At 36.6% G+C, this 27,606-nt stretch overlaps 1 protein-coding gene across 2 annotated transcripts in view; it reads left to right on the top strand.

Moving 5' to 3' along the window:
• LOC127841816 (disintegrin and metalloproteinase domain-containing protein unc-71-like) overlaps positions 1-27,606 on the top strand; it is an 80,157-nt gene that overhangs the window by 38,756 nt on the left and 13,795 nt on the right. The window contains exons 6-18 of one of the 2 annotated variants that reach the window (XM_052370924.1): positions 8,406-8,469; positions 10,427-10,567; positions 11,737-11,886; positions 13,538-13,704; positions 14,365-14,446; positions 15,477-15,564; positions 17,140-17,166; positions 19,768-19,819; positions 21,265-21,370; positions 21,599-21,670; positions 22,071-22,166; positions 23,254-23,334; positions 26,522-26,636. In XM_052370924.1, the coding sequence (XP_052226884.1) occupies positions 8,406-8,469; positions 10,427-10,567; positions 11,737-11,886; positions 13,538-13,704; positions 14,365-14,446; positions 15,477-15,564; positions 17,140-17,166; positions 19,768-19,819; positions 21,265-21,370; positions 21,599-21,670; positions 22,071-22,166; positions 23,254-23,334; positions 26,522-26,636 (1,241 nt within the window). The remainder of the gene's footprint in view (positions 1-8,405; positions 8,470-10,426; positions 10,568-11,736; positions 11,887-13,537; positions 13,705-14,364; positions 14,447-15,476; positions 15,565-17,139; positions 17,167-19,767; positions 19,820-21,264; positions 21,371-21,598; positions 21,671-22,070; positions 22,167-23,253; positions 23,335-26,521; positions 26,637-27,606) is intronic. The other variant, XM_052370925.1, reaches the window with a different exon arrangement.

Below are 27,606 nucleotides of genomic sequence, written 5' to 3'. Positions count from 1 at the left end.
GAAAATCGCTGTGGGACAACACTTAACATCCTTGCATTATTCAACTGGCTGTGTGAAATACATATTTGATTCATTATCTTGAAAGACTCAACTGGCATTATGTGTATTGACAGAAATGTTGTTTAATTATTATTTTCACTCATTTGAATGCCCTTTAGTACCTGTGTTCTGAAATCATAAAGCTGCAACTTCATCACTGTGACTTTCTTATGAATTTTATAAACGCAAAAGCATTTTCAATATTACCATTAGAAAAAGTATCTGCATTCTAATATTAATTCTACATTTTTATAATGGATTGATAATGTTATACAATTCATTACCAAGATTTTTCACCAAGATGTTCACATCTTGACTGTAAATGACTCATTTGCCATTTCCATTTTTAAAAGATGCTAAATGAAGACAGCATTTAATGACAATTTCACCATGAAAAAGTATTGAATGAGAGAATTTGCTCATGGCCATGAGCTGGCAATTCTGCTAATTATTCTTATTACCTTTGTTTATTTTTCAGACATTCTGGTTATCTCAGTTTAATTTTGTTCTTATACAATTGATGTCTTCATGAAAGGGTTTGCAATTATTGACTTTTAAGATCATCAAATGCCTAAATAAACTAAACATATTTGAATGTTTTGTTATAAATGAGATTTTGTAGTATTTATCAAAATCAAAAACAAAGAGGTCTTCATGTAAATCATAGAAAGTTTTTTTTCTCAACCTCCAAATCATTAAAAAAAATAATTTTAATCCTTGATAAGCTGAAGTGTTTTCTAGATTACTTTCTTTGTTTATTGGGTAGATAATACATTAGTTTGGCTAGATATGGGCAGTGCTCTGTGAAAAGGGGGTTTAATGCATGTGTGTAAAGTGTCGTCCTAGATTATCCTATGCAGTCCGCACATGAAGCTAATCAGGGACGACACTTTCTGCTTTAATGATAATATAATTTTAAAGAGTCTCTTGTTAGAAAAATCTAGTTTAGGCGGAAAGTGTTGTACCTGATTAGCCTGTGAGGACTGCACATTCTAATCTGGGATGACACTTTACGCACATGCTTTAGACCCCCTTCACAGAGAGCAGCGCATTTGTAATCAGTGATTTCTACATTCATCTTTATGGAAATCAAATAGTCTCGGGAGTATAATTCTTTGGACACTTACTCAAGTCCAAAGTGTAATTATAATGGCAACAGTTTTTTTCTTTGGATTATTACTAGTAATTGCAAGGTTATGAGATATTTAACTACATTATTATTATTCATAATATCTGGATTATTTTATACAATTGAAATGCTTGATAAGATAGTTGTGCCATGTGAATGAAATTGACGGATTCACAATTTTATTGATGCTGATTTTCATTTTCCCATTTTCTTTGTAATTTTTACCTGATTTAAAAAGTTAACAAACACATAACAGCAAATTGTCATACCATATTTATATCCTTCAACTTATGAGTGGGTAGACATATTACTGAGTTTAAAAGTTTAAAGTATATAACTATAACAATTACAAATATATGAAACCACAAGGGTTAGGTGTTTAATACTTGATGTGCGACAACATAATTATGATGGTCCTCTACTTACTTTTTTTCAAATCAATCCCATGGGTTCAAAGTTTGTCCAACCCTAGGGGTTACTTGTTTGTTGTTTTTATAGCTAAAAGCTAATGGCTAATTTGTTCTTATACTTTTGTCAGCATTATTTCACATTTGACTTGGCAAGAATGTTTTCCGCTTGTGCTTAGACAAAATATTCAGTAAATTTTGGCAGCTTTTTAGTTATCTAACAGATCATTGATTTTGCTGAGCTTGGTTACATTACAAGGTACAGAACACACTGGTACAATGTGAACATATACAAACTAATGTACATTGACTATAAGAAATTGTAACACTCTAACACCAATAATGTTTTTTCATCATTTCTTTTTTATTGATTAGTAAAGCATTCTGCTAAATATCTGCTCAGAAAAAATCTTACAATTCTAGTTTTCTTAGCAGCAGTGCTGTACATAAATCATTTAACATGCAATAAACGGCCCTGACTCATTCAATAGATTTCTCTCTCACTTACTGACATCAAAACATATTAACTCTTTCAGTGCTGGAACCGAATTTTGAAGGCCTTTGCAAACAGTTTGGATCCAAATGAGACGCCATAGAATGTGGCGTCTCATCAGGATCCAAACTGTTTGCTATTCTGATAGTATTCTTTGGAAAAAAAATCAAAGAAAATGCTAATTTTAGAAATTCAGCAGACGACATTTTAGCAGACGACAAATTTCCCAGCAGACGACAAATTTCCCAGCATGCTTGTGAACATCTGAGACTGATTTCAGGGTGTTCAGAAGAATACAAATGGGCCGGGCTCTGTGAAAAAGGGGTTTAATGCATGTGCTTGAAGTGTCGTTCCAGATTAGCCTGTGCAGTCAGCAGAGGCTCATCAGGGATGACACTTTCCGCTTGTATGATATTTTCTGTTTAAAGGAAGACTTCTTAGTTCTTAGGGAAAGTCTAGTTAAGGCGTAAAGTGTTGTCCCTGATCTGGGACGACACTTTTCGCACTTGCATTTAACTCCCTTTTCACAGATCAGCTGTAATAATCTTTGGATCCAAATGAGACGCCATAGAATGTGGCGTCTCATCAGGATCCAAACTGTTTGCTATTCTGATAGTATTCTTTGGAAAAAAAATCAAAGAAAATGCTAATTTTAGAAATTCAGCAGACGACATTTTAGCAGACGACAAATTTCCCAGCAGACGACAAATTTCCCAGCATGCTTGTGAACATCTGAGACTGATTTCAGGGTGTTCAGAAGAATACAAATGGGCCGGGCTCTGTGAAAAAGGGGTTTAATGCATGTGCTTGAAGTGTCGTTCCAGATTAGCCTGTGCAGTCAGCAGAGGCTCATCAGGGATGACACTTTCCGCTTGTATGATATTTTCTGTTTAAAGGAAGACTTCTTAGTTCTTAGGGAAAGTCTAGTTAAGGCGGAAAGTGTTGTCCCTGATTAGCCTGTGCAGACTGCACAGGCTAATCTGGGACGACACTTTTCGCACTTGCATTTAACTCCCTTTTCACAGATCAGCTGTAATAATCTCAAAGATTCTGTCCTGGTTGACAACAATTCCCCAAGTAATTTGCAAATGACAACATGTCAGGGGGAATTGTATCGTGTAAATGTTACAGAAGAAATATAGTATGAATTTTTTAAATTATGGAAACAAAAACACCATATTATTCTTGTCTCTTACTCCCATGTATGAATGTGTTATAATATAACGGAAGTTTTTCTTCAGATTTTTTCTTATTTTCCAAGGGATCTTATTTCACTAAAATGCTTTTTCACAGAGAGAAAGATGAAGTTGTGAACCTTGATGTACACCTCAAGAAAGTATAATTTACAATAAATTTAATTTAATAATTACTTTTCCATTGTTTATCATCACTTGAAAGTAGAATAATGCTAAAGCCGATGCTCATTTTTCTCATTGGTAATTATAACAAGCTACTATAATCATTACATTTCTTCTGTTATCAATGTTTCTATTACATATAAGTTGTTTTACTTGTTCAATATTTTCACTACACATTTCTTAATAATGTGCTAAAACTGTAAATATCATATTTCTCTGTGCATGGCACTTAGTCATATGTTTTATTATGAAAGTTAATAATCTGGACATACACAGCTGTTTGTCTTTGTATTCCTTATGCAATCCATGTGTGTTATACAAATGAAGAAACCATCAGATCAATAAAAAATCAAATTCTACAAAACACCCTGTCATGCTACATGGCCATTAGAGATCAGACATTTCCTCTTCTCTTGCAAATCAATCATTCAACAGGTATGATCTCCAACCCAACCAATACTGAAAATAAATATTTTTATTCCAGGTTTATTTAATACCAATTAACTCCGTGACATTTGCACAGCCCTTGTCAGTTACAGTTTCCTGAAAGTAATTCTAGACAGAACTCTTCAGCAAAACATACAACTATTATGGTCCCGAAGGCTGTCAGTTTGTCAGGAGATTGAAGGCTATTGAAGGAAGCATTCAGTGTTACTAATAGTTAAAATAATATGTTTCTGAGTCATAAAGTTTGATTGGACAATAATCTTTGTGAATTCTTACATGCCAATAAAGCAAATTTAATGATGTTTAGTCACTTAAAAACAGTGCAAAATCTATACGTCCAGGAACTATAAAATATGAATGCACACTACGTCCAGGAACTATAAAATATGAATACACACTACGTCCAGGAACTATAAAATATGAATACACACTACGTCCAGGAACTATAAAATATGAATACACACTACGTCCAGGAACTATAAAATATGAATACACACTACGTCCAGGAACTATAAAATGTGAATGCACACTTGATTTAATACCAGGAACTATAAAATGTGAATGCACACTTGATTTAATACCAGGAACTATAAAATGTGAATGCACACTTGATTTAATACCAGGAACTATAAAATGTGAATGCACACTTGATTTAATAATTTATTTTATGATATTTGATATGCTTCAAGTTTTTCAACTTTGTTGTACAAGTTACTTGGTTTTGTTAAAAACAGAAAACCTGTCATTCTGCATCTGACTCAAAGAGTTCTTGTTGAAGTCTGATTTGGTTCTTATTGGTTACTGATACATACAACATTAACAGATATCAATATGTTCATGTTTGGATGACCATTATGAGCAATGGTATTTAAATATCAATCAGTATACTTATTATTTATATGTTCAGGCAATATTCTAGCAAGCTTTAAATAAGACGCAATATTCCAGCCAGATTTTAAATAAAGATACGAGCACCATGTATGCTTATGTTATATCTACCAAGCAATTGTTGGAAAATAAACAAGTGAGGAAAAAAAACAGTAGGGTAGTTTAAAATGCCAGCACATAAAAATCATTCACGGATTGTAGAGTATGTACCATTAAGATTTAAATCTTGGCTATCCACCACTATATTTTGCGCTATATTTCAAAGCATGTTTAATAGCAGGAAGACAGGCACAGATTAGCAGGTGCCCATCCCTACTGACAATATCAATCAAGGGAAAAAAAATAAAGCTTAAAAAATTCAGCAAGAAATTCTTTCACATAAAATGTTTTTCAATGTTCTCACCTCATGGGAGTGCAAAGCCAAAAGCTTAACAGGTAGTTATCGCAATATTATCGAGAATTAGAACATTCAAACAGGAAATAGCTCAACCAGATCAAGAATAAACTAAAAATTTTGAAAAATATGTATGTCTCTTGTGCCATGAAGAAAATAAGAAATTAGTGGAAAGATTTTGGAAGCTTATTAACCCATTTATGCCTAGTTTCTAGAAAAAAGGCCTTGGCAAACAGCGTAGACCCAGATGAGACGCCGCATGATGCGCTGTTTGCTTAAAGGAATTTCTGTAAGAAATATTCTAAATATAGAAATAAATATATACTAGACATAATTTTGGAAATAAATTGATCCAATTTAGAAGGATGGGAGAGTCCACTTGGCATAAATGGGTTAAACAAGAGAGCCACAGGCCCTAGGGCACTCACCTGAGCGGTGTTCACCTTAACTTGATTTTCCGTAATAAGGGAGTTCCTTGAAACAAAAAATACCATAAAAGCGGAAAGTGTCATCCCTGATTAGCCTGTGGGGACTGCACAGGCTAATCTGGGATGACACTTAACGCACATGCAAGCCCTGTTTTCTCAGAACACGGCTCAAATGTTCTGAGTAGTTAGTTTCATCAGACATCATTTCGATAAAATTCGCCCAATTAAGATTTAGCAATAAATGTCGCCTGTAGATTAAGGATTGAGCAAGACTAAAAATGGCAGGGCAACCTCTTTGGTCAAAGGTGCGGTAACCTATCAACCTCTTTGGTCAAAGGTGCGGTAACCTATCAACCTCTTTGGTCAAAGGTGCGGTAACCTATCAACCTCTGCACAGAGATTTAACTGGAACCACCATTAACAAGTATTGAACAAATAATTTTTTATGTTTCTAAATTATACTAAATTAGTTTTTGTTTTGGAATTGTGTATTTCATCCCTTACTAAATATTATTATTATGTGCAGTCCTTATTGTTAAAATTAATGTAGCAATTAAATGTAACAGAACGCTAAAGATGGGAAATGATTTTTTTGTTAATCTGTGAACAAACATTCCTTACACCCTAACAGAACAACAAAAAATATTTTCTTTAATATTACTCAAAACAATGTTTTTTAAACAACAATTTACATTTGGAACCATGTATCGCCTAACAAAATAGCAGCATCACACCTTCGTATGATTAACTGTAAGACCGAAAATAAGGAGTTCCACAGGAAAGAGTTCAGTAAAAGCTCCATACAAAATGATAAAACAAATATTAAATAAGATAAAAGCTTATCTGTTTGTTATTGCGTCTTAACACCATGCCAAAATGTGTCTGTCTATTAGCCTGTCAATGTTTTGCAAAAAGGTTTGGCAGAAGGTCACATACTAGTTATAAATGCCACATAAAAGTCAGTTATTTGGTTTGCGCTGCAAGAAATATTCAGACTGTCTTGTGTATTATTGATGTGGGCTAGGAATTAGAAAAGAAACTTGATAGTGATAGAAGTATACATGTCAAGATTCTCCTGGCCTATACTTTGTATGTAATTATTCATTGTATAATTTCCGCCAATGCAGACATTGTTTGTCCAGTTATCTATTTATTGAACCAGAACTGGGTCTTGTATAATGTTTTTGCAAGTAGATGGGAGCATCATGTTTTTTGTTGAAGCCCAACACATTGTGGTAGCATTCTATGTTTTTGTGGCATGCAGGTGTTTAATTAACTTTCCCCCTCAGAAGCAAAGTAAAAATTACTATGTGCAACCAGCATAAAACTACCGTAGAACAGCCTGTGAGTAACTCGCAGTCTGTTCAGGTTTTATGCTGCTTGCTGCTCATCAGTATCTAAGGTTTGAAAATGAAGCCTTAAAATGTGAATCTAGTAACTTAAAGAAAGGTCTTTAATAAAATGTAACTTTCTCAGGGACTACAAATGCATCAAAATATGTATCTAAGTGGTTATGGTTTAATAAAAAGTCCAAGCTTCGGCATTCAAAAAGCATGTATGGTAGGAGTTGTGGAGCACACTTAAGGTCCTTATGTTATGTCTTAAACGTCGAAATGCACATGCTATTTAATAGTCACATACATACGGAATATTACACTTGTCAATTGTTCCAAGAGTTTGTATCACTCGAGTGGCTTGTGTAATGACGTATCACACGAGAGGCGGAGCCTCGAGTGTGATGCGAAATAGCACAAGCCACGAGAGTGATACAAACTCTTGGAACAATTGACTAGCGTAATATTCCTTTTATTATATACAACAACTAACGAAAACAGTTAACAAATGTATTTTTTACTTAAACAAACTGACAAAACAATGACTAAAACGGTACGCCATAGTTTATTTAAGACGCGTATGAATACAATTTATGTAAATTAACGTGTTAACATTCGAACCGGGAAAACACAGGTTTCCGACACGCTTACCTTAATGCCATCATTAATCCAATTTTTATAACAATAAAGTTGACAACTTTAATCCGATGTTTATAACAAAAACGTTTAAACGATATGCACTTCCACTTCTATCTTCCATGTCTTTATCGAAACTTAGTTCAAACCACACTATTTTATTGTATTCCTATCGAAATATACATTTATGCATGGTAAACACACACTCCAAAATACGTTTTTAACACAGAGTTTACTGTTAAAAAACACCATGTCCGACATGTCCTTACAGAGTTTAGATAAAACTATTGTGTTTTGTCACAGAAATGACGTCACACGATGTACTTCGTAATATATTTCGGAATATAAAATAGTTCTATTTTCGGTGCGTGAAATGTGACGTCATTAAATGTGTCCAAGTTGTCCGGCTAGTATGGTAATACGGAATTGGAAACAGCGAGTAGCGTAATACGGGATTTTTTATTTCAACGATTGATACAACCTGTATTTTGTCAAAAGCATTAAACAGGTATATAATAAAACAAAATATAGCAAGGGTACCTTCAGCTCTTTCTGGTAAAACGGGATTTGATGCAGTCTGCACAGGCTAATTAAGGACGACTATTTTAGCCCAGACTGAGACTTCTTTTACATGAAAAGTACCATAAAAGCCAAAAGTGATGTCCCTCATTAGCCTGTGCAGACTCGACAGGCTTATCTCGGATAGCACTTAATGCACATGTTTTGTTTCAGACTCTGGCTCATGTGCTGACTTTATGTTGTCTTTGTAGATTTCATAGACCATCAGTATTGAAGCTACTTTCAGTGGATTAAGCAGGGTGAACCTATAATTCTGGCATTCTCTATTTTCAGGGGTGTCATACAGATGAACAATGAGACCTACCTGATTCATCCGATGGAAGGAGGGGTTGCAGGGGTAAGTGATGAATGAATTTGAACAGAAGATTTTTAAGTTTTCTTTATCAAATAAAACAAATACTTGAATTGGGCTTGGCATTCTGTGTTACTATGGCTGGTCTATGGAAGTGGTCAAAGTAGCCTATTAAGTCAGGTGGCTTAAATAAACACCAAAAGCAACAACACTGATAAATTCATCACAATCATGTCCTGTCTTAAATGATTTCCGCGGATCGGGTTGTCCCGGATGTCACTTCTGAGATTTGCGTAAATTCGTTTAAAAAAATGTGGGGGAGAGGGGCTACCACCGATTCCGCGGACGTATTTCATAAGCGGCCCGAAATATCCGTGGCCCGCGAAATCTCTCCGCATTTTACACTGGTAGATTCTGCCTAAGCATTTTTAAAACGAGCCATATAATTGGCTGTCGTTTCCCAATCTTCCAATTAAAATCGTGTTCTTAAAATGTGTTTTGTGATTTGTTTGCAAATGGCGCCGTTGTGAAGAGAAAATTAAGATTATTGAAAAAACAAATAGCAATCGAATAAACGACTGACATCACCTAGTCTGATAGGAATAATGAAATGTGTTTGTCAAAAAAAAGACTACGTTTTAGAAACAAGCAACACATATTTTGTTAAGAAATGTGCCCACTGAATTTGTGTCACGGAAACCAGTGTTTGCAAATTGGAGTGTAGTCTACTCGCGAAGTAAAACAATTTAGAGAGTATCGTTCGAACATGGAAATAGACAAACATGATTTGTTTTTTTTTATGTCTGTGTATAATCAGATTCATATGCATATTCTGCTTTATTATGTTTGTCACACTGTTCAGTTAACTGAAATAGCTTTGAACTGAGTGAAGATGTGAAATGCAAGATATTGAAAGGTAAACAAATTAAATATATTAATTTAACTCAGTTAATACATCATTAACACCAGAAGAACACTCAAGTGTGTTTGTTTATATTTAGTCTATTAACTGTCATTCAATACATTGAAAAACTGCTGCTATTGATCACAATAAATACTTACTTAACTGTTTACTTTGCATCCTCAGTATGATTAATGTGAAGTTTAACAGGTTTTTATAAAGAAATATTGTTATGAAGTTCAAAAAGTTGTTTATTTTAATGTCTGTTTTTATGTTTGTCATTGCGTTATGCGCGCCATTCGCGTAGTCAAAATCAGTCAACAGAATTTTCCTCCCCTCTGACTTTGCCTCAATCACACCCCTGGTTAATAAAGAAATGTTATTAATCTGTAATGTGTTCATCCACTTGCATCTAGAGAACTCTATTAAAGAAAGATTACAAAATGTTCTTGTCAAATCGGTATTTATGTATATAATTACTACTGTACATGTACCTTAAAGTTCTAATTTGAAATAACCAAATTAGTGAGAATTATTTAAAACATGCAACTTTCTCCGATATATTTTAGTATAAAGATTTTTATATACAATGTAAAACAAACTTTCTCAACACCCTAATATTACATGTTTATTTCTCAGAGAAGGCAACATCTTTCAATGGCGGCTACAGCAATCAGTGTATTTTATCCCCTTGCACAATAAATGCTTAGACACACGCAACCCTCATCAATTTCAATGATGAATTTTCACACCTTGAAATGACTGTTTCTTGAACACTTTACATGGTGAAAAAGGGCTTTCATTGTGAAATATACTTGCTGCTTGTTGCTGGCTGCCTTACAGCAGTGGAACATTCAATTCAGGTGTTATAACTACTGATTCAGAGGAATCTAGACTGGCCTCTTAATCCAGATGACCACTGGAAGGTTAGACTGTGAATTATACATAATTATGTAAAGAACAAAATGGAGGACAGTAATAGCAGCTGCAGACCTTCACATAATAGTCAATTCATGATTATGGCAATTGCCTCCACTTGCAGTGGAAAAGGGATAAAATAATATCTCAATGGTGTGCTTTTATTCGTTGTTATAATTTTAGGAGGAATGGCCGCACATGATATACAAGGGAAGTAACTCAGAGGTGGAAAGTTGTGGAAACAGTCAGGGCAAGTGGCTTCCCTTTCATGAGCTGCACAAAAATGACTACATCAGCAAATTGAAATACCTCAACCACAAGCGGGTAAGATGTCGACAGTATTCATAACTTTTAACAATATTGAATTAAGTTTGTGTTCTCATTTTTTAATAAAAATCAGTATTAGGATTTTATGTTGTTTTTTTATGTCCCCCACCACTATAGTGTGCTTTTTTTGCAGAATAAATGTGCATTTAATATTTACACTGTATGACATACGTGGAGTTTTAATTTATATCGCTTCACAAATCAGTTGTTTGCTCATGAGCTGGTATTTTGTGCAGCTCATAAAAGGGTAGCCAACTTCAACATTGGCCATAACTTTTGCAATATTGAAGATAGCAACTTCATATTTGTCATACATGTGTATCTCATGGAGCTGCACATTTTGAGTGGTGAAAGGTCAAGGTCATCCTTCAAGGTCATCGGTCAAATATATGGGTCAAAATCGCTCATTTAATGTACACTTGCAATATTGGAGATAGCAACTTGATATTTGGCATGCATGTGTATCTCATGGAGCTGCACATTTTGAGTGGGGAAAGGTCAAGGCAAGGTCATCCTTTAAGGTCAAATATATGGGGACATAGTGTTTCACAAACACATCGCTTGTTTTATTAAAAATATTGATGTGTAAAGTTTCATGTATTTTATGCATCCTTTGTTGTGTTCCAAGTTATTTACACCATCAGTGTGTAACTCTGCCATACTATTACTGATTAATCTGAGGGAAAACTATTTATTTACTTTGATTTTAATAATAAATGAGGTCCCTAGAAAATTTATATTTATATACTTTAACTTCATAAAATTGTATATTGTTTGGTTTGTTTCATTATACACTAAACACTTACATAAATGCTTTGCATTGTAGTTATCATCTTGAATACCACAAGGGCTTATCAGAATGTGCAAAAAAGCAACTGTCCTTAAATTTTTGAGTTGTGTTCTGGGAAATCTTGTCTTTATGCATGTGTGTAAAGTGTTATCTCAAACTAGCCTGTGTGGTTCGCACAGGCTAATCACGGACAGCGCTTTCTGCCTAGACTGGATTTTCTTTTCAGAAGAGACTTCCTTTAAACAAAAAGTTCCATTAGAGCAGAAAGTGTTGTCCCACAATAAGCCTGTGCGTACTGCACAGCCCAATCTGGAATAACACTTGACGCACCTGCATTAGGCCCAGTTTTCTCATACATGGCTCCTATTGTTACCAGAAGCAGAACCCGGAGAGTGACTCGCCCCTGGTGACCAACAAATTCCTGAAGCTGGCGCTGGTGCTGGACAACTCAATGTACTGGAGCCTGAACCTCACAGTGCAGGACATGCTGCAGTATGCAGCGCTCACTGCAAACATTGTGGACATGGTGAGTAGACATGCTGCAATATGCAGCGCTCACTGCAAACATTGTGGACATGGTGAGTAGACATGCTGCAGTATGCAGCGCTCACTGCAAACATTGTGGACATGGTGAGTAGACATGCTGCAGTATGCAGCGCTCACTGCAAACATTGTGGACATGGTGAGTAGACATGCTGTAGTATGCAGCCCTCACTGCAAACATTTTGGACATGGTGAGTAGACATGTTGCAGTATGCAGCGCTCACTGCAAACATTGTGGACATGGTGAGTAGTCATGCTGCAGTATGTGGCGCTCACTGCAAACATTGTTGACATGGTGAGTAGACATGTTGCAGTATGCAGCCCTCACTGCAAACATTTTGGACATGGTGAGTAGACATGTTGCAGTATGCAGCGCTCACTGCAAACATTGTGGACATGGTGAGTAGTCATGCTGCAGTATGTGGCGCTCACTGCAAACATTGCGGACATGGTGAGTAGTCATGCTGCAGTATGTGGCGCTCACTGCAAACATTGTGGACATGGTGAGTAGACATGTTGCAGTATGTGGCGCTCACTGCAAACATTGCGGACATGGTGAGTAGACATGCTGCAGTATGTGGCGCTCACTGCAAACATTGCGGACATGGTGAGTAGTCATGCTGCAGTATGTGGCGCTCACTGCAAACATTGTGGACATGGTGAGTAGACATGCTGCAGTATGCAGCGCTCACTGCAAACATTGCGGACATGGTGAGTAGACATGCTGCAGTATGTGGCGCTCACTGCAAACATTGTGGACATGGTGAGTAGACATGCTGCAGTATGCAGCGCTCACTGCAAACATTGTGGACATGGTGAGATTGAGTATAGTAAATGTGCCTCACTGCAAACATTGTGGACATAGTGAGATTGAGTATAGTAAATGTGCCTCACTCTGTTATAACGAGACTTAATCCATTTGTGTTAAGTGTCCTCCCAGATATGCCAGCGCAGTCCACACAGGCTAATCAGGGACTACGCTTTCTGCCAATTCTGGATTTTAGTTTTGAAGGGATTTCCTTTTAACAAAAAATCCATACAAGAGCAAGGCTTACTTTTACACTCACACACACACTTTGAGAGAAGGTCTATTGTAGTCACTGTCACACACACACTTTGAGAGAAGGTCTATTGTAGTCACTGTCGTTGTTTGGTCTACACTCACAAACACACTTTGAGAGAAGGTCTATTGTAGTCACTGTCGTCGTTTGGTCTTCACTCACAAACACACTTTGAGAGAAGGTCTATTGTAGTCACTGTCGTCGTTTGGTCTTTCAGTCCACATAAAATGTTGTAAGGTTGTTGAGCAAACAACTGATTTGTGAAGCAATATAAATTGAAACTTCACGTATGTCATAAATATTAAGTGCACATTTATGCTCCAAAAAATGTTTAGAAAAGGGATATATTTTTCCTACAATTGTAAATATACAAAAAATAAAGATAAGATTGCATATAAAAAAAGGAATATGACCTTGAAACCTATTTGTAACATGACATATTCTTAATGTCTATCTAAGAGGCGAGAAAATGTGTGATTGTTAGTTTAAGTAAGCACTATTATACAACTGAATTTCTACTAAATACAGTAAAAATGTATTCAATATTAATTGTATTATTCGTTCCCTATGCAGTACTATGAAGAGTTGAACGTGGATGTAGCACTGTCCTATGTGGAGTTCTGGAACACGAGGAACCGTATCCCTGTCACAGAGAGGCTTAGAGAGACCCTAGAGAACTTCATGAAGTTCCAGGACACCCACCTACGTGACGCCGAGTATCACACTGCACATCTCCTCACGTGAGTCTATGCATTTGTAGCAGATATTTTGTTGTACCCCACAGGCGTATATTGGAGCCCTGTTAAGCTGTATCAATGGGTCTGTTAAAGGGACCCCACTGCCAAAGCAAAGGGGTAAAAATATTTCCTATTTGAAAAAAATTCCAACTTGATCTTTTATTATATTTTTTAAAGAAGAGTTTAATGATTATTATATCTCAATTTTATTTCAATAATATCTTACAAAGTAAATTTTTATACATTGGAATGATTTTTTTCTTATAGTGTAACTTAAAGAGTTATATTTAATAAGTTTTTATTTGTGGACTGTTCATGCAAAATCCTGAAATTGCTTTTCTGTTGTCTGATAACGGCATGAAAGCCTGGGTCTCTGTTAGTTAGACTGCATAAAATGCTGTTTCAAATTTCTAAAGCAAGAAGATTGGCACTAAAATGCTCGTTATGGCAAATCAGGGCTTAATGGATGTGCATTAAGTGTCATCCGAATTTAGCCTTTGAAGTCAGCACAGGCTAATCAGGGACAACACTTTTTAATTTAATGAACTTTTTCCTTTAAAGGAAGTTAGTTCTAAACGAAAATCCACTTTAGCCAGAAAGTGTTGACAATATAAGCACTTGCATTAAGCCCAGTTTTCCCACAAGGCAGCTTTATTGTTTCAGTCGTCGTCGGTTTGAGAGTACATCAGTAGGAATGGCGGTGCCTGACTCTGTGTGTACTTCCAGGGCAGGAGGCATTAACTGGGTACGTTGTAGCGTAACATTCATGCATAGGCTTTATTTTTTGGTGATGTGTAAATATGTTCATCAAGTAAACACAAAAAGAGCACATTGTAAGTTTCATTTACTAGTAAATGTTTCATGAACCATTTCATTAGCCCAGGAAGTGATGGAATAAGTCAATATTACCCAAACCCAAACATCTACATGGAAGTAATAAATGTTAGTTTATAAATAAATGCTTTTTACAAGTTATGTACAAAAGGCTTAAAATGCTTACAAACATCTTAAACAAAGTTCATGCAAGTGATTAAAAACAGTTTTGTAGTAAATACTTTTATCCTGCCTCTGTTGCAAACATTGACCAAATAAAGCAGGGTCGAATAAATTTTCCTATCTCCGGTCAACAGGAAGTAGTGTATTCCTACGCATGCTGTGACACATGATAACAAATAAAAATCAGTTTTTGTTTTGCTGTTGCACATTGTTTTCGATTTCCAACAATAAAAATATCACATTCTTGATTCATTTTTTATTTCTTCTCATAATTTCAATAGGAAAGTATTAAAATGACCAGTTAAATGTGGAACTATTTTTACGTGACATAATCGGTAGTAATTCGGTCGTAAGGAATGTTTGTGTACATGTAGGAGCTGACCAGAATAATTAATTTATTATCTTAATTAATCATTTGTCTTTGATAAAATGTGTTAGCGGCATAATTTTAAATGAAGCAGGATAAATAGAATACATGGTTGGTGCCGAGATGATGGTTGGTGCCGAGATGGAGAAAGTTTATCTGGTTCGGCCGGAAAAAGAAAATGGCTCGCTAAAGCTCGCCCTATTTTCTTTTTCTAAGCCTCACCAGATAAACTTTCTACATCTCGGCACCAACCATGTATTCTTTATAAGGCTTACTCTGAAAAAAATAGGGCTTAATGCATGTTTGTAAAGTGTCACAGACTAATTCTGGGTGGACAATTCAAGCACATGCCTTAAGCCCCATTTTCCCTGAGTGATTCTCATTTGTTTAGTTTGTCATTATTCACTCCCAGAACCCCAGCTACCTGCAGATTCAGCAGGGCGCCACCATCCTGTCCCACATGATTGGACATAACCTGGGCATCAAGCATGATGAAGATGGTGAGTAACCTCTACCCAGGTATCCATGGAAACTAAGGTCTGGTCAGGTAGTGTGTTGCATGTAGCCTGGCTAAGGTCTGGCCTGGTAGAAGATGTGGCAAAATGGATGTCCTATCGCTAACCTTGGTGCAAACAATTTCAAAACATATGCCAGTTTATATTGCAGGGCCTTCCCTAGGTGTTTATCAGACCCTCTAGTCTATATTTAGTTATGACCCTTGGTCTGTTGCTACAAGCTCGCTTTAAATGCATGGAACAATAAAAAGATTAAAAAAATAGCTCTTTTCATATCTTACATGTACAAAAAATTGTGTAAACTGTAGGTGAGAATAATGTACTTTGCAGCTGTAGGCGTGTAACACCTCTATGACAGTACAATATAAGTGCTACGCCATTTCTAGGAGCCTTGGATATGTCCATGTTTAACGTCAAGCGCCTCGGCATGGGGGCCCTTATACAGGGAGGGAAGGCCCTTATGTTGGACAAATTTAAAAGTTGGATTATAATCATTAAAAAAATACTTATATTTTTCTTATAATTAACAAAAACGCACTACTGTGTGAAGATGGAAAAAGACATGAGAACATTGTTTTTTTCAGCACAGATATATATGCAGGGTGTTTTGTTTTAATTTATTAATTAGTTTTTAAAAAGTCTATTAATAAAATAAACACATGCATATAGAATAGTATAATTTACATTAATTTCACTACACAACTGTATTGAATGGTTTAAAAAAAGATCCCTTAAAAATGAAACTGAGTCCATGCATACAAGAACACAGTTTAAAAATACATTGAACATGAGACACAAAATTTGGGTGAAAAAGTCACCAAATGGATGTCCATTCTCAGTTTGACGTCTTATCCCAACTTGACAAAATACAATATCACAGTGTTATAAGTAGTCTAGTTTATGTGCTGTGAATTAAAACAACTAACTGTAAAATTAGTTAGCTTTTATCCCTCCTTAGATAGTGGTGTAATACAAAAATAATGGTGTCTTTCTTGTGAATAGGAGGTCCTTGGTTCGATCTCCAAACGGGGCATTCCAAGTATATTTTTAGAGACATCCAAGTACTGGTTCCCAGGAAACAAATGTAGTTCTAGGCTTTTATTAAAATCAAGCTTAAATAAAATTGTTGAAACTAACCCTTTCTATATGCCTGCTAGTTCAAAATAGACTGACCAAATTGCATGTAGTATTTGTATTACCTTATTATAGTGAATAACCCTTTCCTGCTCAGAAGCAAATTGAACATGGTTATATGTAACCAGCATAAAACATTGAACATGGTTATATGTAACCAGCATAAAACATTGAACATGGTTATATGTAACCAGCATAAAACACATGGTTATATGTAACCAGCATAAAACCATAACAGCCTGCTAGTAACTCATCAGTCCCTTATGTTTAGAAATGCAACCTTTAAAACTTTAATCTAGCAAGAAAGGTCTTAAATTAAATTTGATATTCTTAGGGACTTCAAATGTGTAACTGAGTGGTAAAGGGTAATAGATAATTAACAATATATAACCTGTTTGTATATTTTCTCTTTAATCAACCTTCCAGCGAAATGGAGAAATTTGTATCATGAAGGTACACGTCAAAGCTGTACTCTCTGTTGTGTGTTCAGAATCTGTTGTTCTGTGTCTTCCAATATTACCTGAGCACTAATTGACTTGATCAATAAGCACTGCCAGGGTCAAAGACCCACTCACAGTTTTACAGGTGCAATCATATGAATGATGATGTTATGATTTTTATAGCAAATACAGTGATTAACCATCTACAAAGCCTTCTTAAAGCTGGTAAAATAATATAAAAAATTGTCAATGAGAACAATATTTTGAAACTTAAAAAACAATTATCGGCACTCTTAGAAAACAGGACTTAATGCTAGTGCATAAAGTGTTAACCAGATTTGCAGGTTGAGTCAGCACAAGCTAATTAGGGAAGACACCTTCCACTTTTATATTAAAGGAAGTTTCTTCTTAACAAAAATCAAGTCTAGACGGAAAGTGTCGTCCCTTATGACGACTTTACAGGCTGATCTGGTACATTACTAAATGCACATGCATCAAGTCATGTTTACACAGAGTGAGGCACATGCATCAAGTCATGTTTACACAGAGTGAGGCACATATAGGAAGATCATGCTTAAGCATCTTAATTTCTTCAATTGTGTGTGCACTCCTTCGGTTTTCTGCAGCTTTGACTGCTTGTCTTTATTCACCTGCACTGCATCTTTTATTCATCATTTCAATGCAATGCACCAACTTCTACTTCACTCTACAGGGTTTGTTTTTGTCCCCTACCAGTTTCACAGGAGGGGACTTAATGGTTTGCGCTCTGTGTGTGTGTGTGTGTCTGTCTGTGTGTGTGTCTGTCTGTGTGTCTGTCTGTGTGTCTGTCTGTCTGTCTTTCCGTCACACTTTTCTGGATCCTGCGATAACTTTCAAAGTCATTCATTTTGTTCCCACGTCAAAAATTCTGGTTGCTATGGCAACAAATACAAAAATCTGACAATGGTGGAGATGGTAGGGGACATTATATTGCTTGGCAATAGTCTTGTTTCATTGGCCCCTGTCATGGTAATAGCCTAAGGGAATTAAGTGTTTAATCAGGTCATGTGTGTGTGTGGGGGGGATACTCTGCATAGATGGATTAAATGAATAAAGTTAAATAATTAAATGATACATTATTAATAAAATATTAATTAAATAAATCAGCATGACTGATCATCGTATCAGCACTGTGTGTGGCAGGTAAAACCAAGCTGCTCTCTTCAAGGTAAAGGTATATGTCACAGTGGACACTTTCAAGCTTCTCTCTTCAAGGTAAAGGTATATGTCACAGTGGACACTTTAGAATATTCCTCATAAGGATATAGTGTATGTAGATGATTGAATACAGCCTATACCTTTATCATGCATTATGGGATTTCAACATTAATGTGCCATCATTGATCATCTTGTCAACACCACACACAAAAATCATGTCATAGCTTCAAGGTCAAGGACACTGTGGACACTTGACTTTTGTATTTCTTATGTATGAAAACAGACATAAAATGAAAAAAATATGAGCCGTGCTCTGTGAAAAGGGGGTTTAATGCATGTGCGTAAAGTGTTAGCCAGTGAGAACTGCACAGGCTAATCTGGGACGACACTTTCTGCTTTGATGATATTTTCTAAAGAAAGTATCTTAGCAAAAATCCAGTTTAGGCGGAAAGAGTTTGGCCCTAAATAGCCTGTGGAGACTGCACAGGCTAATCTGGGACGACACTTTACTCACATGCATTATCCCCCTTTCCAAAGAGCACATGGTTACAAAACAAATTTGACACAAATGATAATCCTATGAAGATAACATGTTGCATAACGAACTTTTTCACTGATCTCAAGGCTAAGATCACTGTAAGGGAACATGAATGTTGTGTAAAAACAGTTTGCAAGGTATATAGCTTGCATTTACCTTGATTAATAATGTTGACTTCTTGATGTATTTATTGTAAAAATGTTGTATTCAATATTGTAATGTTTTCTAATACAAGCTTGATTTGTACATGGAATCAACCTGTGTTTGCATGCTATCTATCCATGGTTTCTCTAATTTATCTGAGTTAAATGTGCAGTGTTATTTGAAACCAGTGCTTCATGCAAGTGTGCGAAAGTAGTCCCAGGTTAGCCTGTGCCCTTCACACAGGTCCAGCAGGGACAACACTTTCCGCTTTTATGGTATTTTTTGTTTTAACTTAGTCTCTTCTTTGTAAAATCATGTTAAGTGGAAAGTGTTGTCCCTTATTATCTCCTATACACTGCAATCTGGGACAAGCCTACGCATCATGTTAAGTGGAAAGTGTTGTCCCTTATTATCTCCTATACACTGCAATCTGGGACCACACTACGCATCTGCATTCAGCTTCATTTTCCCAGAGCGAGTCTCAAATGTGCATGCAACAATTATATTCTCTATTTTGTACATGTATTAAATGTATTTGTAGTGAAGTGGACTTATCTTTGCCAAGAACATAAATACTAATTTTTCCTTATAAGTTTTCATTGGCTTTTCCAAGCATAATGCAACAACAGCACTGTTGTTGGCTAAAAAAAATAAATGTAGTTATCACGGATGTGTTTTATTACGAGCTTACTTTTAATTGTATAGGTGTTGTTACCATGTTTGCCTCTGTTCCAGGGGGCTGTGATTGCAAGGATGAGTTTGGCTGCATCATGTCCACTGAAGTTCTGTAAGTGTCTGGTAACAATGCTCTAAAACTGTTTAAGCCTTGTTCTGTGAAAACTGGGCTTAATACATGTGCTTAAATTATTGTTCCTGATTAGCCTTTGCAGTCTGCACAATCTTATTTGGGACAACATTTTCAGCCCTGACTGGATTTCGGTTTAGAAGTGTCTTTCTTTAAACAAAAAATGTTATAAAAGTGTAAAGTGTCATCACTGATTAGCCAGTGTGGACTGCAAACGCTGATCTGGGAGGACACTACCCTTTTGCAATAAGCCCAGTTTTCCGAGCTTAAGGCTCATTGTGTCCTTTTTATGTAACATATTAAACTGTTTTCTTTCTCTTACAGGGGTGTGATTTTTCTGCGGATTTGCGGATCTCAGCCATTCAGGTAGTCCCGGGGGGGTAATTTCTTACATTCGCGAAAATTCATTAAAAACAGTGGGGAGGGGGCTTAGACCAATTCCATGGCAAATTTCATAAGCGGCCTGAGATATCCGCGGCCCAGGAAAGCTCTATGCATATTACATAGATATATTTTGCACAAGCATTTTTGTAACGAGCATTGTCATTGGGTGTTGTTTCCCAATCTTCCAAATAAAATTGGCATTTCAAAATGTGTTTGGTATTTCTTTGTTGATTTGTGTGCAAAGGGCGCTTTTGTAAAGTGAAAATTATAATTACTGAAAGAAAGAACAAATCTCACAAAATCTTGGAGATTCACACATAAGTGAAAAGCAAATTTAGATGGAAATGGTTAGAAACAAATTGGATATAAATCAGAAAGCAATAGCACATTCAGAATGGGTATGGAAGATCGACTGTCCTGGTACGGCATCCATGTTAACAAATCTTGAACTACGGATCCCGTGGTAAAGTGTCGCTAGTTGAACACTGTGACAGTGTTTTCCATATTTCATAGGTAAAGGCATTGAGCTCAAAGGAAAGCTGGCCGTCATTGTTCACAGGGATTGGATCACAAATTATTGTTGATCACTGTTTACCTTGCATAATACTCAATAATAATATGTTAAATGTGAAGTTTTAAAGGTTTTCATTAATGAATTTAGTTACAAAGTTTAAGATGATGTTTATTTAAATGTCTGGTTTAACCTTTGTCACTGCATTATGCATGTGAATCGCATAGTAAAAATCAGTGTACAGAATTTTCTTCCCCTTGGACTTCACCTCAATCACACCCCTGCTCTTAGTATTGTAATACCTTAGCATGAAAATAATTGTTTATGAATGTTGATTTTATTTGCCTTAAAATGACCTGGTCATTCCTGGTATTTACCATGTGTCAGTAAGTCTTTCATATTCTTGAGCTACACAAAGTTATTTTTCTTTTTAGTTTTAGGCTTATCAGGGACGACACTTTCTGCCTAGGCTGGATTTTCTAGAGAGTTACTCAATCAAGTTTCAGGTTGATGTTATTCTCTGGTATTTCAGAGGTACCCCAGATCTTCACTCGCGGATGTTTTCTCGCTGTAGCTACAAGGACTGGGACATCTCCCTCAACATGGGCATTGCTAACTGTCTCACCTTGGACCCTCAGGTAAGCCATGGACTGGGACATCTCCCTCAATATGGGCATCGCTAACTGTCTCACCTTGGACCCTCAGGTAAGCCATATGCCAGAATATCTGCTCTTAACCCTTTACCACTTAGATATGTATTTTGACGCATTTGTAGTTCATTTGAATGGTACATTGGAAAGATTAACTGTACAAGTAATTGAATGACAGACATTTTGCTGATCAGTTGGTTATATTCTCCACTGCAGCCCAAGTTCCAGCAGACGTGTGGCAACAAATATGTAGAGAGAGGGGAGGAGTGTGACTGTGGATCACCAGAGGTTAGATACCACTATATGAGCCAAGTTCTGAGAAAACTGGGCTCAATGCCTGCTAAAGATGTTGCACTTACGGAATTTTTTGTTCAAAGGAAGTCTCTACTTACGGAAAATTTGTTTTAGGCGGGAAATGTCACCCTGATTAGTCTGGGCAGACCTTACGGGCTTATCTTCAATGGCACTTTCACACATGCATTTAGCCCTATTTTCCAAAAAGGATGCTCTTATAGACTCAAACATCAATTATATATGAGGCTTTGTTTAAAGTAAAATATGTCTTCAAGGACAAAATGTTTGCCTACTTTTAGCTTTAATAAGTTATTATTTTGTAACTTAATTATATACGGTTTCTGTGATTATTATGAATAATTCCCATTATGTTACCCATCCTTGATGTTTGTAGGAGTGTGCCCTCTCTGACCCCTGCTGTGACCCGGGCACCTGTCTGCTGAAATACTGGGCCCAGTGTCGTACAGGGGCATGCTGCCATAACTGCTCAGTAAGTAACAGCAGTCTGCACTTTGTGGCACTTTTTATCCCCCGCCATAGGCGGAGGGATATTGTTTCGGCGTTGTCCGTCTTTCCGTCCGTCTTTCCGTCCGTCTGTCCGGATTCATATCTTGGTAGTGCTTTGGCGGATTTCATTAAAACTTGGCATGAGTATATATATGGATAAGAGAATGATGCACGCCAAATGGCATTGTACACCATCTGTTAATAACGGAGTTATGGCCCTTTGTATCTTGAAAAAATGTTGTTTTTTTGTGTCCGGAGCCATATCTTGGAAGTGCTTTGGGGGATTTCATTGAAACTTGGTATGGGTATGTATATCGATGAGAGGTTGAGGAATGCCGTATGGCATTGTACACCATCTGTTAATAACGGAGTTATGGCCCTTTGTATCTTGAAACATGAGATGTGTTTGTCCGAAACACAATGCCCCCTAATGCGCCGCTTTGAAGCCATAAATTTGACCTTTGACCTTGAAGGATGACCTTGACCTTTCACCACTCAAAATGTGCACCTCCATAATAACATGCATGCCAAAAATGCTATCTTCAATAATGCAAAAGTTATGACCAAGGTTAAAGTTTTGGGACACACACACACATACAATGACAGACAGGCCAAAAACAATATACCCCCGATCTTTTGATCCGGGGGCATAAACATGCTTTTTTGAGTGTCAAATATAACACTTTTGTGTCCAGAAGCATATTGGCAGGGGATATCAATTCAATGAATTTGCTTGTTGAGTCAAAATTCTGTCTCAAGTCATAATAATGTTGTTTTTCTGTGGGGGGTTTTACCATTCCATGGTTCAGTATAAAAAGATTGAACATATTAGTTAGGTCATTGCATAAAATTTGTTTTAAACAATAAACGATGTATATGGATTAAGATGCTTTAGTTGCATTCACACGATATTATGTAATACTATGTTTGGATTTCCAATAGGAAACAGTTTATTAAAATAAATTGTAAATTTACAATATGTAAAACATGATTTATGTTGTGCAACACATACATAAATTCCCTTTGAAGCAACATGACCGTGACTATAAAGTTTCCCCTTGCCATTGCAGTACCTGGCCACAGACTATGTATGTCGTGAGAGGTCCACAGACTGTGATGTGCCTGAGTTCTGTACGGGGCGGGACGGAGAGGTAGGCTCAACATTGTACTGTGATTGGCATTGCAAATATTGTGCCATCTAATGGAAATGTATGTTTGTATAGAATACACTTCTGTTATTCCTCGGTTTTCGGACATTTTAAGTTTTTTGACAACCGCTTTTTTTGCGAAAATAATTATTTTTCGTGACTCTAAATTTTCGGAATTACATGTTTCCGTCCATAATTAATGTCTTTTTATTTTACCGCGCTTTTCTACAGACTTCAGCCTTGTTTTTGCTTATCTTGCGACACTTCGATCATGGATTTTTACAACAGGATTAAGGCCATAAAATCTTGCAGATTCATGCCTGAGGGCAATGGACCATTACATTTGCAGAATTGGGTAAATAACCATGTATACCGGTAGAAAGTTATTGATTCACCCAACAGCATTTGAAGCAATGTCGTCCTATTAAGGAAGCAGAATGTTTTCTGTTTTTACGTTATTGTTCTATATCATTTCAGGCAAGAGTTAGCAAAGCTGTAAAGTTGTATTTATTTTTTTAAGCAGAAAAAGAAGAGTTAATGACAAAAAATTATTGAGCATCGATTAATTGCATTTATTTCAATATTATAAAAAGTTTTGGACACCTTATTTTTTGTCGCTAAATTTTTGGACAGCTGTAATTTTAAAATATTTTTCGTATCTAAATTTTCAGACAGGAAAAAAATATAATTAAGTGTTCGAATACTTAGAGTTATAACAGTATACTTGAATTATTCTGTTAAAAGATGTGTATGTGATAAAAAATGTTTACGCACAATTACCTAAAGAAATGGACCATATATCTATCATAGCAACATGAATTGTCATTGCATGTATCTCAAGCTGTCAGTCATTGCATGTATCTCAAGCTGTCAGTCATTGCATGTATCTCAAGCTGTCAGTCATTGCATGTATCTCAAGCTGTCAGTCATTGCATGTATCTCAAGCTGTCAGTCATTGCATGTATCTCAAGCTGTCAGTCATTGCATGTATCTCAAGCTGTCAGTCATTGCATGTATCTCAAGCTGTCAGTCATTGCATGTATCTCAAGCTGTCAGTCATTGCATGTATCTCAAGCTGTCAGTCATTGCATGTATCTCAAGCTGTCAGTCATTGCATGTATCTCAAGCTGTCAGTCATTGCATGTATCTCAAGCTGTCAGTCATTGCATGTATCTCAAGCTGTCAGTCATTGCATGTATCTCAAGCTGTCAGTCATTGCATGTATCTCAAGCTGTCAGTCATTGCATGTATCTCAAGCTGTCAGTCATTGCATGTATCTCAAGCTGTCAGTCATTGCATGTATCTCAAGCTGTCAGTCATTGCATGTATCTCAAGCTGTCAGTCATTGCATGTATCTCAAGCTGTCAGTCATTGCATGTATCTCAAGCTGTCAGTCATTGCATGTATCTCAAGCTGTCAGTCATTGCATGTATCTCAAGCTGTCAGTCATTGCATGTATCTCAAGCTGTCAGTCATTGCATGTATCTCAAGCTGTCAGTCATTGCATGTATCTCAAGCTGTCAGTCATTGCATGTATCTCAAGCTGTCAGTCATTGCATGTATCTCAAGCTGTCAGTCATTGCATGTATCTCAAGCTGTCAGTCATTGCATGTATCTCAAGCTGTCAGTCATGCATGTATCTCAAGCTGTCAGTCATTGCATGTATCTCAAGCTGTCAGTCATTGCATGTATCTCAAGCTGTCAGTCATTGCATGTATCTCAAGCTGTCAGTCATTGCATGTATCTCAAGCTGTCAGTCATTGCATGTATCTCAAGCTGTCAGTCATTGCATGTATCTCAAGCTGTCAGTCATTGCATGTATCTCAAGCTGTCAGTCATTGCATGTATCTCAAGCTGTCAGTCATTGCATGTATCTCAAGCTGTCAGTCATTGCATGTATCTCAAGCTGTCAGTCATTGCATGTATCTCAAGCTGTCAGTCATTGCATGTATCTCAAGCTGTCAGTCATTGCATGTATCTCAAGCTGTCAGTCATTGCATGTATCTCAAGCTGTCAGTCATTGCATGTATCTCAAGCTGTCAGTCATTGCATGTATCTCAAGCTGTCAGTCATTGCATGTATCTCAAGCTGTCAGTCATTGCATGTATCTCAAGCTGTCAGTCATTGCATGTATCTCAAGCTGTCAGTCATTGCATGTATCTCAAGCTGTCAGTCATTGCATGTATCTCAAGCTGTCAGTCATTGCATGTATCTCAAGCTGTCAGTCATTGCATGTATCTCAAGCTGTCAGTCATTGCATGTATCTCAAGCTGTCAGTCATTGCATGTATCTCAAGCTGTCAGTCATTGCATGTATCTCAAGCTGTCAGTCATTGCATGTATCTCAAGCTGTCAGTCATTGCATGTATCTCAAGCTGTCATTCATTGCATGTATCTCAAGCTGTCAGTCATTGCATGTATCTCAAGCTGTCAGTCATTGCATGTATCTCAAGCTGTCAGTCATTGCATGTATCTCAAGCTGTCAGTCATTGCATGTATCTCAAGCTGTCAGTCATTGCATGTATCTCAAGCTGTCAGTCATTGCATGTATCTCAAGCTGTCAGTCATTGCATGTATCTCAAGCTGTCAGTCATTGCATGTATCTCAAGCTGTCAGTCATTGCATGTATCTCAAGCTGTCAGTCATTGCATGTATCTCAAGCTGTCAGTCATTGCATGTATCTCAAGCTGTCAGTCATTGCATGTATCTCAAGCTGTCAGTCATTGCATGTATCTCAAGCTGTCAGTCATTGCATGTATCTCAAGCTGTCAGTCATTGCATGTATCTCAAGCTGTCAGTCATTGCATGTATCTCAAGCTGTCAGTCATTGCATGTATCTCATTATCTCAAGCTGTCAGTCATTGCATGTATCTCAAGCTGTCAGTCATTGCATGTATCTCAAGCTGTCAGTCATTGCATGTATCTCAAGCTGTCAGTCATTGCATGTATCTCAAGCTGTCAGTCATTGCATGTATCTCAAGCTGTCAGTCATTGCATGTATCTCAAGCTGTCAGTCATTGCATGTATCTCAAGCTGTCAGTCATTGCATGTATCTCAAGCTGTCAGTCATTGCATGTATCTCAAGCTGTCAGTCATTGCATGTATCTCAAGCTGTCAGTCATTGCATGTATCTCAAGCTGTCAACCTGGTTTTAACGTTCCATTGTATGTATAACAACTTCTGTGTTTCAGTGCCCTGCCAACAACTATGCAAAGGACGGTCACACGTGTAATAACAACACAGGCTACTGCATGGGGGGAGTGTGTCCCACACTGGACAAGCAGTGTCAGCACATCTGGGGCTCAGGTAAGGCTCATGACATGGGATGCATGCTGGGCAAATGGGGCTAGACGAAGCCTGGAAAAACTGGGCTCAAGCCATGTGCGTAAAGTGTTTTCTCAGATAAGCCAGTTCAGTCTTGCACATATAAATCAGTGGCGAGGTTTTCTCAGATTAGCCAGTTCAGTCTGCACATATAAATCAGTGGCGAGGTTTTCCGCTTATTTTTTATTTTCGTTTAAAGGACGGATCCTCTTTAATAATATCTAGTTAAGTTGGAAAGCGTTTTGGCTGTTAAATCTGTACAAATTGCATAGGCTTATCTGGGACAACACTAAACGCACATGCAGTAAGCTAAGTTTTTTTTAAACGAGGCAGAAAATTGCAGAAACTTGTGAATTCTCACATACAGAATACACAAGTTAGTGTAGAATAGAAAAGGAAAGAGGAGTATATTGGAAGGATAATAATTGTGCATGATTTTTTTTCATTATTACCACCAACCTTTTCATTCTGTTTTTCCTGTTATTTTCATTTGGTTCAACGTCCAATTTTACATGTCATTTCCATTCGTTTCAACACCATAGTATTTCACATAACATAAATCATATGACATTTAAGCCATGATGATGTTCAGCTGAGACTGTAATTATTCGCAATCGTACAAGATTGATCTATGTATCATGTATAACATTTATCAATATGACCTATATGTCTGTAATCATATGAGTATGACCTCTATAAGTTTGACCTATATAAGTATGACCTGTATGAGAATCATATATATGATCAATACATATATAAGTATGACCTTTAATGAATATATTGTATATGAGTAACTATGATCTATATAAATATGAGCTGTATTTGTATTGCCTATATTAATATGACCTATATTAATATTATAACTAATATGACTAAACCAATATTGGTATGACTTAATTAATATGACCTATATTCAAATGTCCTATATCAATATGACCTGTATTTATATGTC

This window comes from Dreissena polymorpha, chromosome 8 (genome assembly GCF_020536995.1).
Source record: "Dreissena polymorpha isolate Duluth1 chromosome 8, UMN_Dpol_1.0, whole genome shotgun sequence".
In the NCBI taxonomy this organism is placed as follows: Eukaryota; Metazoa; Mollusca; class Bivalvia; order Myida; family Dreissenidae; genus Dreissena; species Dreissena polymorpha.
This window is presented reverse-complemented; position numbering and strand designations above follow the sequence as displayed.